At 45.1% G+C, this 15,778-nt stretch overlaps 1 protein-coding gene across 1 annotated transcript; it reads right to left on the reverse strand.

The window, feature by feature from the left end:
- Nucleotides 1–5,662: 5,662 nt before the first annotated feature.
- On the reverse strand, nucleotides 5,663–9,448 carry LOC144155782 (uncharacterized). Its single transcript, XM_077687439.1, has 2 exons — nucleotides 8,084–9,448; nucleotides 5,663–5,734 (listed from the first exon to the last, which is right to left on the reverse strand). The coding sequence occupies exons 1-2, from the start codon at nucleotides 9,446–9,448 to the stop codon at nucleotides 5,663–5,665; spliced, it is 1,437 nt and encodes a 478-aa protein (XP_077543565.1).
- Nucleotides 9,449–15,778: the final 6,330 nt, after the last annotated feature.

Raw genomic sequence — 15,778 nt, forward strand, 5'->3', positions numbered from 1 at the left:
TTATAAAACATAACTACCTAAAAAAAGACAGCTTAGGCAGTCAGAACTAGATACATCTCTGTTCAGGTACTAGTGCTTGAAATGCTAAACATTTAATGTAATAGAGAAAATAAAGACGTGCAAAGCAGTGAAACAAGAAGTTTGCATACATTGCAATGAAGAAATATGGGTTTCTCAAAATACTGTGGGCACAGTAAGCTCCCCGAAATATACATGCACACTCTGCGCCACCGAACATATAGTCGCACCCTTTCAACAACTCTCTTCATTGTTAACAAGGGACCTGTAGGGGCCCGGAAACGTCTTTATTTGCTTATTTGTTTTTTTACAAGGCGAGTGCCTGTTTGTATTTCATCTAAGTAAGCATATTAAAGTATATTTAATATATGACTGGCAGCAGGCCCCCTCCCCCTCAATCATTGAAAGGAGGCTGGGCATGCTAGTTGCTGGTACGATCTCACCAACCAGCCAGCAATGACGCTTCATTTCTCACTGAAATTTACAGGAAACCTATTTTCAGACTATAAATTTTGCTCTCGTAGTGTTACATTTGACCTAACAGACACCACAGTTACGAACACTTCTTTGGTGCAAGGCTTCTACGTAGGGCTTTTGGCATGGCTTCGGTGTCATGCAGAAAAACCAACCTGCAAGGTCCTACCATGCAGTGAAGCTTGAAAGTTTGCAAGTCTTGCGAAAGAGCAAACATGTGTTGCTCTACTCGTAAATTTCAAATATTTGAAACAGAGCTGCAAATTGAATATCAAAAACTATTTGCAAGGTGTTCTAAGTTGCGAATGTTCACACACCTTCAAATATATTGTCTGGTCACTTCAGTATAATTGTAAAATAAGCTTATGCAAATAATTTCATGAATGAAAGTTAAAAATGCCGTAAGGTGTTCATTATGCAAGTTTGATGCATTCATTTGAAATAATTGATAAGTGTTGGGTGCAGTTGATTGGATGGTTAACCTCTCTGTCTTCCCTGTACTATCTCCTTCCTTCCTTCCTTTACAGGGTGGGCATTCATAGGGGGACATGTTGGGTAATATATATGTTGTGTTGTAGTATGTGTAGGTTTGTAGGCATCTGTACAACGGCTTTGGACCTAGACGTCGGTGAGGAAATCTGGCGGGTCTTTTATGCTATCTACGAATCCCTGGGTAGTAAATTTGTGGGCAGCAGTGCGTGCCGCCTCATTCCCTTGTAGTTTAATAAGACGTGATGTCCAGATGAGGTAGATGATCGCAAGCTTTTGTATGCGTCGTAGTGTATTTGAGGTGTGATGCATACTTTTTGATATAGGCGACATGCGTACTGGAAAGCATGGTGGAATTCAGCACTCATGTCATATCAAATTCTGGCATGCAGCCACCTGGCGTGCACTGAGTCTTGGAATGGAGCACCAAATCGGTTTCTGTTCCAGTCGTCAGCAACGTGGCATGCTCCCAACACCGCCTGTTAGGGCAGTGCCTTGTCTGCCCTATGTACCATCAAGATAGGTACATTGAAATACGAACAAAGCACGTGACTTTCAGTACATGCTGTGCATCATGGTGACGGGCTGTGTAGCCACAGTAGGAACAAGCTACAAGAATTAGTGTCCAACCTTTCTATGTATATAGCATTTGAGAATGTTAATTTGGCCCACTGCCGCATTTGGTGCGGGGTCCCGCTACGGTTATCAAACTTGTCGCTGTGAAGGATCAAGCGGAACACGACGAAGGCTGATCAGAAGCACAAACGGGTACCAAATATGGTGGTGGGCGAAATCAATATTTTTCACATACTGAACGGTGCTCTCTCAACACCCACGTGCAAGTTGGTCCAACTGGGAGTACACAATAACTTAGATGAACTGCACGAAGCTTATCATCACTCACAAAACACCCGCCTCAACCACCTACCAGACGAGACGCCCTTGAACTCCACGGATATCCAGTACCGCCCCAGAAAAGCTACACCGTTTCCCCCTCCACATCCATCAACACATTTTTGCAGCTCCCATACCGCGACCCAGACAACACACAGACATCCTTAGTAAGTGCGAGGGATGTCCCGCTTGGGAGTTTGGGATCTCCCAGGGATGTCCCAATTAAGTTCCAAAGACATCCCAAGTGATACAAAAATAGACCTCTCCGGGATGTCCCAGATATGACTTCACTGGGAGGTCAAATCTCCCATGTCGAATAAAGAAAGGAGCTCCCTGGGATGTTCCAAAAATGTGCTTTAGGTCCTCTTCGGGACATGTTTCGGGACATTTGTATGGTTACTCGACATCCCAAGCAGAAAAAAAAAGGGACTTCCTTGGGATGTTTATGAAATACTTTTATGAAACACATTTTAAAATAATATGCTAAATTATTCATGCTTTGAAGTGCTTGACGTGACAAAAGCTGTGACATCACGTATAAAGAACATTTTTATTCAAATGTAGAAGCTTGTGAATTTAGATGAGCTCATTGACCGGGCTGGCCCTTGTTCCCTTTTGTTCTGCAGCTGCTCGCTCCGTCGCGTGCCGAAACCACGACATCGCTGCTTTTTCAATGTCTTTTAAAGTTGCCTGCTCCTTGCTTCCCCTCTGCTCTGTCAGGCTGCCTGCATATAAAAAATGCCACTTTACAACTGCAGTGAGATGAAAAACAAACGTCACCAACCCAAGTTGGTACCTTAGTGCACACCTATGATTTTGTAAATTTATTTCACAGAACATCACAATGCTGCATCACAGATGGGAGGTGACAAGGTTTCAGGCAAGTGACAGAAGCGCATGAGAAGTACATGGTAATTTTGCTTTGCGTAGCAAAACTATTATGTTCTAGCTTTACCTTGGATACACACACAGCAGACCGATCCCCAGAGCAGTGCTACAGTTAGCTTAGTTCAGATGAGAGCCTTTAACATCTCATACACAGGCATCGATGTGGTACAAATACTATGGGAAAACAGCGCATGGTTAATGAAATACATGCCAATGCCCAGTGCACTCCTGCAGACCTGTAAAAAGGAAGATAAGGTCTGCGTACCTTTTTTTTTTTTTGGCACAAGTTCAAAAGTAGCAGATAATAACTATAGGATGATAATTTTACAACCCATGAAAACAAAATTATTACAAAGTTCATAAATTGTGATGCCTTTATGGAGGAATGCTTTCTTACTGTTTGTCGCACAACTTTAACAATCAATGTAAACCCGCATTTTATCTGTAAAGAAACGATTGCATGCAATCCCAATAAAAGGCAAAGTTGTAACTCAATGACTTCAGAGCACCTAGCAGCTCCCACAAGGTGTTGCTGACTTGCTCTGCGGCAGTGCATTGCCGCTACACAGCTTCATACTGCCAATTTGCACTAAAACACGAAAAGGAGAAAGATAATGCTTTAAAATGTGAGATTGTACTTACTGCACATCAGTTTGCAGATGTTTAGGTCGGAGTACTTCTTGCCCTTGGCACCAAACCAACTGAATTGTTTGGCGACGTGCCACGTCATCAGGCTCTTTAGAATGCGGGCAGTCTGTTGCTTAACGGTATCACCGCCTTGCACAATCATGTGTTTTTTCTAGCAGAAAAGTAAGAAATAAAGTCATTCACATTAGCAAAATAGGTTAATGCATCACTGCAGAACGTTGGGGCTGTTCGATAAATTTTCAATAAAATCTGCCGAGCTTGGGTTTTTGAGCTTTTGAAAGGCGAAGCTAACATCGCATGCAAAAAGTAGCATGGACATTTTTCAGTCACCCATCAGTCATTACGTCATTTTGCCACATGTTCTTATCTTTTATACATGTTAATAGCAAAATGCAAAACTGTTGTAGTACTGCACTTCAAATACAGAACCTATGCCCGCGCCACGTGAGGTAGTGATGCAGTCACCACGCACAAGCAGATCATGGTGGTCACAGAACATTCTAAATATTAGTGGTCATTATAATATGCATATATAATGCATAATATAATATGCATTATATATGCATGTTACGTTGTAAGCTGCTATGCAGCTGAAAATATGTGTGGGTACCGAAAGGTAGACGAGACGCATTAAAATAAATACTGCACTCAGTAAAGCTACGAAATAAAAACGGGCCTGAAATTGATTCTGCTTCCACTAAGACAAGCTCTTAAAGGCAGCAGAATACAGACAAAATATTTTAAATATTGCATTTCTATTGGTTAGGTGATCAGTAGGCTAGAATTCCGCTTATGCTAGACTGCAGCTCAATGCTGAAAAAGTGAGTGGTCAGTGTGGCCTCGCACTATTTCAGAAAGCTATGTGGTGCTATGGCAATATTTAAAGCTGTCGCAGTGCTATAAGACCTGTTTCCAATTGTTTAAATACCTTGAAAGTTTTCGTCGGGCTGGAATTTGTGAATACTTGCCTTACCTAGCTCTAATGAAGGAAGAGTGGTATCCTACCGTAAGCTCTTAACAGCATGCACATCACTGCCACTCGTTAGGCTGCAGTGCAAGGTCGTCGAGCAAAAGAACAAACACGTCAAGTTTGTTACGATACTTTGTTTTCTCCCTTAAAAATCTAGTTTTTACGTGCGGTGCAGAACCGAAAACATAGTTTCTTTAAAGGCTTCTTGCCCTCCTGGTTTTTTTCGCCAAAAGAAAGTTGCAAGTGAGAGCATAGCATCTTTACCATCTGAAGCCTTGCCTCCTTGTCGTCACCGAGATGGGCTTCCCAATCCATCAGATCTGCCAGTGTTCCGAACGGCAGATCGGGAAGCCCTTGTAAGCCTGGACTTGTTGCTTCAGCACTGTTCACAAGCTGCGCCAGGAGTTGAGTATGCGCTTGTTGCGTCAGTTTGATGGTGGTTAATGAAGTCAGCACACGGTCCATGAAGGCTGAAACAAAATTTCGTGTTAAAACATCTGTAACAGATGCCACCATAGCCAGAAAAACTCTTTTGACTTAAAAAACACGGTGAAAAATAAAATGCGATGGAGAGCTCCCATAAATGGGCACCTTACCAAGAAGCTGTGGGTCTGTCTGTGGCCCCACTTGAGCTGCAGTCGAATCTGATTCAAAAATGAGGGAAATCGAAATGACAACATGTGTTAAATGGAAGTAATGGGGCGTAGAAGTGGGGCACTGTGATAGCACTATTGAAAACAAAGCAGTTGCAAAAAAGTGGGAAAAAATAGGTCTTTCTTCATTACTCAAGCAGCCAGTGGGAGTTCGCCTAACTTTGATAGGGAGTACACAATACCCTCAGATGACCTTGAAAAATCCCATATAAGTGGCACAGCACCGCCCCAAGACTATCTAGTAAATAGATGCTTAAGTGTAAACAGATGAAGGATACTTGCCTGTATGGTGTGGGCCAGCATGTGACCTCATATCTGGCAGTGGCAAGTGCACTGGACTGACTTGACCTGAAGTAAAAGGTTAACATATTTACTTGTTTTAGCCGTTGCCACACCTAAGTCGAGATAATCTCATCTAGCATTACCTTGCTGCTGTCTCCATTCAGTCGGTCTGCCAAGTGCGCCCTGTGAGCTACTTTCAAACCAGGCTGCAAGCAATTTCGGTGAGGTTTAGAGCAATTCACAGGAATCGCCAACATTACAGCCCATCACAACAAAGCTTAGTAAAGCAGACTTCAGAGCAAGCATGGAAGAGCTGAAAAAGCAGAAATTAGTCAACAGCAATTGTTTAGGACTGCTGAAAGCCTACCATCTTCTGGGTGGGTTCGAGCCAATGAAGTGGCAGGGCTGGCAGATCCACCTAAAACCAAATAAGGAAACATGACTGTTCACATAAGTGCTATAAAATTGGAACTGGGACTCACCATGGTTTATGCGGTGTGGGCTTGCCTGTGCCGTGTGACGCGTCCCGCCTGCTTCGTACTGGTGGGCTAGTGGACAGAAACATCGGTGAGAATTTCTTGTTCTGTCCGCAGCAGTGGGACAACCAGAACTTACTATGGCCGAACTGGTAAGGGCTTGCCTCAGTGGCAGGACGTGTCACGCCTGCTTCATACCGGTGGACTAGTTGGGCAGAAACATGGGTGTCAATTTTCTGTTCTGTCCGCAGCAGTGGGATAACTAGAACTTACCATGGCTGAACTGCTGAGGGCTTGCCTGAGTGGCAGGACGTGTCACGCCTGCTTCATACCGGTGGGCTAGTTGGACAGAAACAAGGGTGGCAATTTTGGGTTCTGTCTGCAGCAGTGAGACGACTAGAACTTACCATGGCTGAACGGCTGAGGGCTTGCCTGAGTGGCAGGACGCCCCACGCCTGCTTCATACCGGTGGGCTAGTTTGACAGAAACATTGGTAAAAAGTTATTTCATTCAGAACAGTTCCTTGTCAGGTATGAGAACAAAGAATTGAGTATTTACCAGAAGGGGGGGTGTGCATGTCGGGGATGTTCGCTGTCTGCCGGGCTGTAAATGTACGTTTTTCATTACTTCTACTTCACCAATATAGCTTTTAGTTATTCCAAAATAGCCCCTAGGCACAGCAATGAAATATGCACCACACACCTGGCGGCCGCCTTTTTTGTGCTTTAGTTCTCTGTGATGACGGCACATGGACAGGCGTTAGGTCGTATCCATCTGGAACTAAAATCATTTCATGCTGTTTGCTGTTCATGCTGTTCATAAGCAGAGTGCAATCGAGGGTAAAAGTTGGTGAGGTGCAACCAACTGATGGAGATTGCGCAACGTCCCCCATCAAGATGCCTGGTTTCAGTATGTGGGCTACGGGTGCATTTGGGCTGTATTCAGTTTGAAGAAATTTGATTATGCCGTTTTGATTCCCTCCTTTTTTCTGCCTTTGGGTTTGACGCATGAAGACACTTATGCCACTCACTACAGAGCGTACCGTTGATGGAGAGAACTGCTCAGTGTCTCCCTGGGTATTACTCAGCAGTGGGCTTTCAAGCAGTCATATTGTAATATCCAGAGTTAATAACAGTGTAGTGCAAAAATAACGAAGCATCTCAACACATAGCAGTGATGGTAGGCTGAAGCAGTAATTCGTTTCATTCAGCTCTGCCGTGCCCATCATACTTTTGCCCTTGAACGTACTCTACTGCAGGGAACACGTTAGGCAGGTGCCTCCACAATAAATTTTGATGCGCAGCTCTAAGACCAACAGAAAAGTTACCTCATAAAGTAAACCTCCCATGCCTTTAAAGACAATAAATTACAAGAGCAACAGGTACGTCCCATATAAAACTTTTCTGATGACATAGTCACATTTACCTAAAGCATTACCTGAAGAACAGCTTTGCTTGAAGGTTCACTGTTACTACTCATTATTGTGCAAAGTAAAAACAATTGTTTTGTACCTTTTTCTTTCTCCATTGGAGGTGGAGACGGTGGCGTTGGAGGGTCATAATCTAACTCATCACATGCACTATCCGTGCCGCCATCGCTTTCAAGGTCAAATGGGAGGGCGCGCCGTTTTCTTCGCTTTCCCCGTCCGAGCTCCTCCTCACTGTTAATATCAGATCGATACTGCAAGAGTTGCAGCTTCTCCAGGGCCTTTTCGTAGACATCTGAAAATAACTTCATTAAAAACGGAAACACAAAAAATACCATATGCAGCTTACCAGCCCAACACATCACTAAGCACCTGGCTTGTGCCCAGTCGGCCGATGGTGCTGCCCCTTCCATTGTCATTCGGCGCCGCTTCACTGGATTTCTGGTGCTTGGCCAGAATGTGTGATCCTCTTTTTCGTTCAGCCATGTTTTATGCACAACAGCCAAGCTGTTTTCTTCCTCGGGAAATGCCACAATGGCAAACGTCTCAGCTAAAAAAAGAAAATAAAGCAGCGCAAAGTATGGTGCCCACAAACAGCTAGCAGATAAAACTTATAAGAGAAATTACATTTGAAAACGAAATTGTAATACAAAGCTTATTGCAAGTGCCGCATCGGGAACACAGCATATTTTTTACCAAAGGGAAGCCGTACACATTTAGCTGCAACCTCTGAGAGAGGCCAAAAGTGCAGGTTCGAAAGCTTCGACACCAGAAAAATGTTGATGAGCGAGGAATGGCAGGGGTACGTGTAAAGGTCCTCCAAACTCGTATACCTCTGTCCAATAAGCACTGGCTGTTGGCTTACAGCACAGACTGCGAAGTTCACAGCTTTGACGATACTTTTATCTTTCAGCATGCATGTGCAATCTCTCTCGTTTGCTTTGATTGTTACATCAGCAGAAAACTTCCAACTTTTGTGCTGAGGGCCTACACAACCAAATGGCCGAGGCCCATTCTCATGCCTGATTGCCAGTTTTCCAGCTTCTGGTATGCTGTGCGCACTAGGGAAAGTGTGTTTAGACAGTGCTCGTTCCTCCATAACCCGATTGTAAAGCTGTTCAAGTGGCTTTTCTGGTTTTCGGACATACTTCTTTAGCCTAGGCATGTAGTTTTCGAAAGGGAAGGCACTGTATCCATGCACGGATCCATGGACTCGGGCATCATCTGCTACGTGAACCAGGCAGTGAACATTAAGTGAAACTGCATGTTCGCCGTATATGGCAGTGAATACTTTGACAAAATGCACTAACAGTTTCTGCGCATATTCCAAGAGCTGGGTTAAAGAAGATGGGCTGCATAGCATGCTCATGGCAGCATGCAAGACCATGAAATTGTCTGCCAGACGATTAGATATTCTCGACTTAAGCACGACAGGGCCAGAATAAAGCAAAAGAAAGCGGAACTCTGAAGCCTTCCACCTCTCAACATCAGACAAACTTCGCGGCTTTCGGGACATTTCCGATGGCACGTAACGCCGAATGTCAGTGCTTGCTGCTGACACAGCATCTCTTGATTTTTTCCCTATTCTGTAGCGTTTCGCCCCTTTTATCCATAGCAGCAGAAGCTTGCGAACTACACCTAAACAAGCAAGATGCATGTAGTCTAACGGTACCTGCTGAATTAGGTCAATGGGGAGCTCTCTGAGAATAGTGTCAGTGTTGTGGTGCTCTTCCTGCTCTGCATTCCGAAAGCTAGCATCTGTTCGCAATGGAGCATCAATCTCAGGGAAGCACACGCGCTCATGCTTGTAATCCCCTTCGGTAGTACACTTTGGGCAGCTGAAGTATCCACTGTGACCCTTGATGCCTAAAATATAGGACTTAGCAGGTGCATCACAGATTATTGCGGCAAGTTCTACGCGGATCACTTTGTTTCCAATCACGATACCCTGCTGCAAGGCGACTTTCAAGTCTGTGACAAATTGCTGTAAGAAAGCATTGTGATCCAAAGCCTTGCACTGTCCGTAGTAAATGCCAATTGGAAATGGCTTGCTGCCCTCACAGTTAGCTGCTCTGCAAAGAATTGGCCAGAATTGGTCGCGCGTGCTTTTAGTGAGAGGCAAGCCATCTACATTCACGTGCAGCATTACTGGATCGGGGACAGGCACATTTCTCAGTGCTGCCTCAATGCTCTCACTGAGACCAAAATGACAATACTGGCCTGATCCCATACATTTAACAGCATCTGCTGATCTCGGTGTTGACAAAAGCGTCCTAGCACTTTTTGGAAGGCTAGAGAAGCACGAGTGCGAGCGCAGCACTCCTAAAAGTTGTGTGACTGCAACATGAGGAACATCTCTCTCCACACTCCACTGGTGCAGACTTTGCCTGAAAGCCGCAGTGTTAAATTCCTGCCCCTGAAGCAATGTTTCGTCTCTGGCGGTGCACTGGACCAGATTTTGGCTGAAAGCCACAGTGTTAGGCTCCTGTCCTTGAAACAATGTTTCGTCTCCGGCGATGCACTGCTGGGCGCCATTTTTGTGCCAACAAAGCACATCTTCGTCAAAACATCTGCTGGAAGCTACATCAACATCCTCAGCGCCATTGGCAAACTCAAGAATTTCGCTCGAAGTTGTGAGAGAACTGCAACAAAGCACATGAGATTGCAGTGGAAACGTCTCTGTTGCTGCAGTTACTTCGGCACCTGTACTGAAAAGGGAACCTACGGAGCAAGTGCTTTCTTTCCCAGCTGATAGTATTTCATTCAAGTCATTCTGGACTGCTCTACGAACGCGGCGATAAGCTGTCATTCTAGGCAGACCAGCCATGTTGATACACGCACCAACTTCAGAAACGCAAGGGTCGCGACAACTTCCAATAAGGTTTCACTACGTTAAACCGCTAATTTGAACAAACTAAACTTGCGAATCAAGACTGACATGACTCGACAATGCCAGCACACAAAGGGCAAACTTACTTCGGCTTGCCATGCTCGTCCCTTCCATGATGTCCGCTTCTGCCCTTGCCAAACCAGAGCTCATGCTAGCAGGGGAATAAGCAAAATGACACATCAGCGTACTAGTTACCAACAGGGTGTCAGAACGGAACAAAAACTGGAACCGAAAAACAAAAGAAAACAATAATTTTGGCCCGAACGGCAGCGTAACAATTTATTATTTCGTTCAGGAGCTGAACCGAAAAACATCGTTTCGGTTTTCGGTTCGAGTGGAAAGTTCAGGTAGATCAGCATTCATTCAGACTTCCATATGCAGCGGGAGGTGGAGATTGCCTCCGCTTTACAGGCATATAAATTCGCCTTTTGTTTTCCTGGCGCCATCTCTCCTTTGGCAGGCTCGCTGCCTGCTTCCCTACCACGGCCCCTCCATTGCTTCAAATCGAGGGGTCGTGTCCCTACTATCTCCGTCCGTTACACCACTCTAGAACTCTCTAGGACACTATATGTATGCCTCGATATTCAATGTTAAGGTCCCCGCGAGATCGCCGCCCGCAGCTGACTGAAGCGGACGTCACGACAGTCTTTGCTTTGCTAATCTCGTCAAATGTTTTTGTCATTAGGGTAAATTTGACCTTCATTTGACTGCAGCTGCGCCGTACCCTCGAGAACGCATCACGTGACTCGCTGGGCCGCGCTCCGCCGACCACAGTACGCCGCCGATGGCCGGCTTGGTGCATGCGCTCTCGATCCGCAGCTGGTTCGCGCCTTACCGCATTACTGGCCGCGTACATGCAAGCTTGGCCACGAATGAGAGCTAGGCCGGCAGTCTTCTCTGAGCGTTGGGCGGGAGTTGGAGGCTTTGAGCCGTTGTCGGTAATCGGAGTCAGAAGTGGGACCACAACCGTAAGGCTTTGAATGAATTGTATAATTATAGCTAAATCATGCAAAGGTTAACCAAATGAAACGAAGACCTAACCAGGCTAAGCCAAGCTCTCGCTGGTCATCTTAGCTAAGCCGCCGCCATTTTCGAATATTTATTTGCTTATTTATTCATTGACACATTATTTATTCGTTATTCATTATTTATTTATTTATTTATTTATTTATTTATTTATTTATTTATTTATTTATTTATTAACATACCTCCATTCTCTTAAGGCATTGTTTTAAGGGGGTGCTTTGAATGAATTCAGAAACACGGCATAACAACAAAGAAAAAGAAAATACGAAGTTCGGCGTGATTACAGCATCGTGCACAGATTGCAGCGAAACAAATTATCACAGCAGCACGCTGAATGAAAACAGCTACAAGTCGTGCAGAGCTTTTGCGGAAGTGCTGCCAGATCGCAGAGGGAACTCGATAAATTCTCTATTATTGCGGGCTGCCACGACGAACCATTATTTTTTTTTTCGTTCCGGGAAAAAAAAAAAACCAGAAAACATTGCGTTCCGGCACCCCGGTTACCAATATCAATACCCCGTTTTATTGGCATCCTGTAGCGCCGTGGAAGCTAAAAATACGAACGCCAGCTAGCCGTTGCCGTTGATCGGTGCATTAATTGTTAGAAGAGCAGGTTCCCAGACAGTTTATCGAACGCCGTTTTATCGAAAAAATGCCCGTTTTATCGAACGCCGTTTTATCGAATGCCGTTTTATCGACCCACCTACGTCCGTTTTATCGAAAGTGCGGTTTTGCGGCTTGCATTGTAATTTTCGGGGTTTATTTTGTTTAACTGGCCATCGCATTAACCTAACCTGCAGTAACCTTCCTCCTACATTGTCTCTGCCGTGCATTACATAAAAAACCTATCTATATATGTTGACGCGCCTTTACAGTGCTTTCGATAACCTTTGTTTTATTAAATTATTTTTATTTTTTGAGTCTTTATTGATTTCACTCTAGCATGTATGACCCCCTTGTTTATATTACACAATTTGCCCCTATAGTACCAACCCGAACCCCGTGCGCAATATTCCTTAGATGTGTATCGGCGTGTTTAGGTTAGTGTTGAAAAATATATCCCTTGCGCCATGGTTCATCATTACGTGATCCAGAGTCTTGTACCCCACAATTGTTCTAGTCACGTGGTTTACCCGCGACTCCTACTCGGACCTTGGGGTCACACTGTTTGCATGTGGAGAAATGTTGGGCCAAGAACTTCTGAAAGATTAGTGCTATGTGACTGGAACAGGGGGGTTCCGACAGTGATAGTGAGACCCCAACAGAGGTGGTGGAGTCTAGGAGAATCGTCACGAGGGAACCTGTCACAGCCAACTCGTCATAGGTGAACTCGTCAAGTAGGACAAGTCGTCAGAGGTCATCTCGCACTAGGGAAACTCGTAAGCTAGTACAGCTGGACAATTGCCCATCCCACCACAATTTACGTTTTTTGTTAATCATGCTCAAATAAAAAAATACAGGATTTCGTATAATTTTCTACTTTTGCGTCAACACTCTTAGCCCCTCTTTTGATTCACCAACCTTACGTTTTCGTGGTGGCCTTGGAGGAACACGCCCGACCAGGCAGCGCATTTTGTTGGTTTTTTGTGTGCCTTGTTCAGGTATAATCGCACGGGCCATAGTATTGCTCGTTCTCATTTTTTTAATTTTTCCATTTTTATTTAGAGGTAATCGGGTCACGACGCTGTATTTGGGTAGACCTTCATGATTTCTCCATTTTCGGTGTTTACTATTTTGATCTTACTGTTTTTATGCCTTATGATAAAAAGGCAAGAGCATGCACCCCAGCAGACATGCTGGGGTGCAACCAGAGGGAGATGAAAACGAACCAACCTGCAGTACGGTGACAATTTTGTACCTAACGTTTTTCTCGTTAGTTCATGCAAGGCAACGAGAACAGTAGTACAAGGCTTGGTAATCTCTTAGCAACTGAACTCAGATCCCATTAAGAATTAGGAATGCAGAAATCAGGAGAGGCTTTTGCTAGCGTTCCAGTTAGGTTTTTGACATTGGACCCTCAAGCGCCAAGAAGTGCTTTACTTATGTACAACATACGCGGCGAAATAATTAGATTATGTGTCGACACAAAAGCGGTTTATACAAAAAGGTACGAAGCATATCGAGGCATTATATTCAATACGCCACAATGCCGTGATATGCTTCGGATCAGAGGGGATAGAGACACAAGGAGATTCGTTATGGCAGTACCAGTTGCGCAATGAACACAGCAAAACATTCTGGTGACATATTTCGCGCATCACAAAAACAAAGAAAAAAACACGCAGGAAATAAAAGTCAACAAGAAGACAGACTATAAATGTTTTTAAATAGGCCTGCTGTGGAGACAAGATTTGCAAATTACATAGCGAGGAGGAAATTAAAAAAACGTATCGCAAATTCTGTTACTCGAAAAGGCCGAGAAAAACACTTTCGATAAAACGGCTTCGATAAAACGTCCGTCGATAAAACGGCGTTCGATAAAACGGCGTTCGATAAAACGACTTCGATAAAACGGCGTTCGATAAAACGGCGTTCGATAAACTGTCCGGATCCCAGAAGAGCATATATTCAGCCGGCAGCCGGGAGAAATTCCTAGCCAAACTTTTGCCAGCACTCGCCTTTCATTGGCTTATAAAACCGCGTAACGCTTGTCTTTAAAACAAGTGCTTTGTTATTCTCCCGACACATTTTAGCACTGAGAAAAATGAAGCCTAGAAATACCTTAACGTTACTCAACGCAACAATTTAATCTTACCTAATGTGTATAACCTAAGTTAACCCAACGTAAACGACCTAACCCGACGTAACAGAACCTTACCCAGGCCAACTGCATTAACACAATCTATTTTTAACCCAACCCAACCCAGTAGAACTCCTGTCCTGACAATTGTAGAAATAACACGCGGCAGAAAAATCCCCTGAGAAAACCGTGATGCTCAAAAACGTGTCCAAATTCGCAAAGAAAAAAAAATGAAACTTCAACTTCTCAGGATTTGAACCGTCGTGCTTACAGGTGCGTGGACCCCCACTCGGGAGCAAGTCTGTTTTTAAGCGGCTTGAGCAAGAAAAACAAACGGGCATACAGTTCAAATTAACAGTTAATCAGTGCCGCAGTTAAGCAGGCCCGCACTTTTAATCGCAATGCGCTGGCAACTTGCTTGCATCAAATCGAGAGTTTTGCTTCCGACGGTACGTACGCGGACCTCAGGTGCTACAGCGCCGGCGCCCCATTGCTCTGTACGATGCGAGTGAAACGGGTTTAAGCACAGTACGTTTGGTATTACGATGACGCAAGTAAACCAACGAAGTACACTTGCCTTGCCTGCAGCAGCCGAAGATCTGGACACCCGGTGAAAACAGATGGTGCGCGGAGACCATGCGTGGAGAGATGCCGTTGCAGTGACGCCCGAGTAGCCCTGTGCACGTCCGTAACCTGTGCGCCGCCGAATCGCGCTGCCGCCCAAGTCCGGCGCCGCCGTATTTCTATTCTTTCTGAAGGGGAGTGGGGAAGGCTGTCTGAACAAAGAATCTTCTACGTCACTGCACGGGAAGTTATATAGATCCTTCCTCTCCTCTCGCGGTCTCGGCGGGGCTGAAAAATATAATTAAACTCCAACCAAAGGTACAATAGACCAACAAGCTCTGTACCTACGTATACGCTGCAGCCCGTGCCTGTGCAATGCTGGGAGAGTTCTAAGAAAGCGATTAAGGTATTGTGGAGTTTGCGAGATGTGCCACAATTCAAGTCTCCCTATACACCGGGCGCTTTCTGCAGCACTTTGTCGTGCGACCTTTAATAGGAAGAAGGCGGGGGGGGGAGAGTAGGTCCATTTGAAGGCTTCTCCATGATGTGTGCCCTTCCTCTTTTGAATACGAGGGTGAACGCCTCGCTGCTCCTTGCACGTAAAGAACCGGCACGCGTTTCCGAGATATCCGCCGGTCAATGTTTTCCTGTGCTGTTCGCCGCAATAGCATACCCGCGCGCATTCCACCATACTTTCTGTTTGGGATCAGTCAATCTGCTCTCCTCGCTGGCAGTCCTACCTTCCCCTACCGTTCAAACATTCCCGTCAGCCCCACCAGTCGTCCGACGCTTGCATTGGAACCTGTTTTTACCACGACAATATGTCAACAATGCACGCCCGTCTACCTGCCGTCTTGACGCACCCCGGCTTGTGCTGTCGCTACACAAGCGCCGCATCTTTCTCCTTTTCTCCGCGTCCATAGAAACACGAAAATGACGAAAAGTCTCTCCCCGTCCAGGTCCCAACGAGTTCCCATTTAACAACCTTGTTCCTCCCTCTGTCTTTATTTTTATTTTCCGAGGGGCGTGGTGAGGAGGGCTTTCACGAGAGATGGAAATGCCGTGTTCGATCGTCGCCATCTCTATTTTGCTGCAAATTTTGCTGGTGCAGAGGGAAAAACAATCGAAAGTGAGTTTGCAGAATAAAGATTTCTTAAGAACATCCCGAAAGCCGGCTCAGGTCGCAGGCGCGTTGGACGAATCGCACACGAAATTCGAAACCTTACCGCTCTAAAACAAACTATAGCCGCTATCGCTGCGGGTGCTTTTTGTGTGGAGACTTTACGTATACCTTCAAATGAGTTTACCTGGTAATCTTTGATTATTCAGGTAAAAATATT

This window comes from Haemaphysalis longicornis, unplaced genomic scaffold, assembly GCF_048455015.1.
Source record: "Haemaphysalis longicornis isolate Haplotype H1 unplaced genomic scaffold, Haemaphysalis longicornis Haplotype H1 scaffold_1, whole genome shotgun sequence".
In the NCBI taxonomy this organism is placed as follows: Eukaryota; Metazoa; Arthropoda; class Arachnida; order Ixodida; family Ixodidae; genus Haemaphysalis; species Haemaphysalis longicornis.

Excerpts from the sequence above, each read along its gene's own strand:
- LOC144155782 (XM_077687439.1), bottom strand. The coding sequence starts at position 9,448 with ATGGGATCAGGCCAGTATTGTCATTTTGGTCTCAGTGAGAGCATTGAG. Across the intron at positions 5,735-8,083 it reads TGAACTTCGCAGTCTGTGCT|GTGGATCTGCCAGCCCTGCC; the intron begins GTAAGCCAACAG and ends ATTTGGTTTTAG.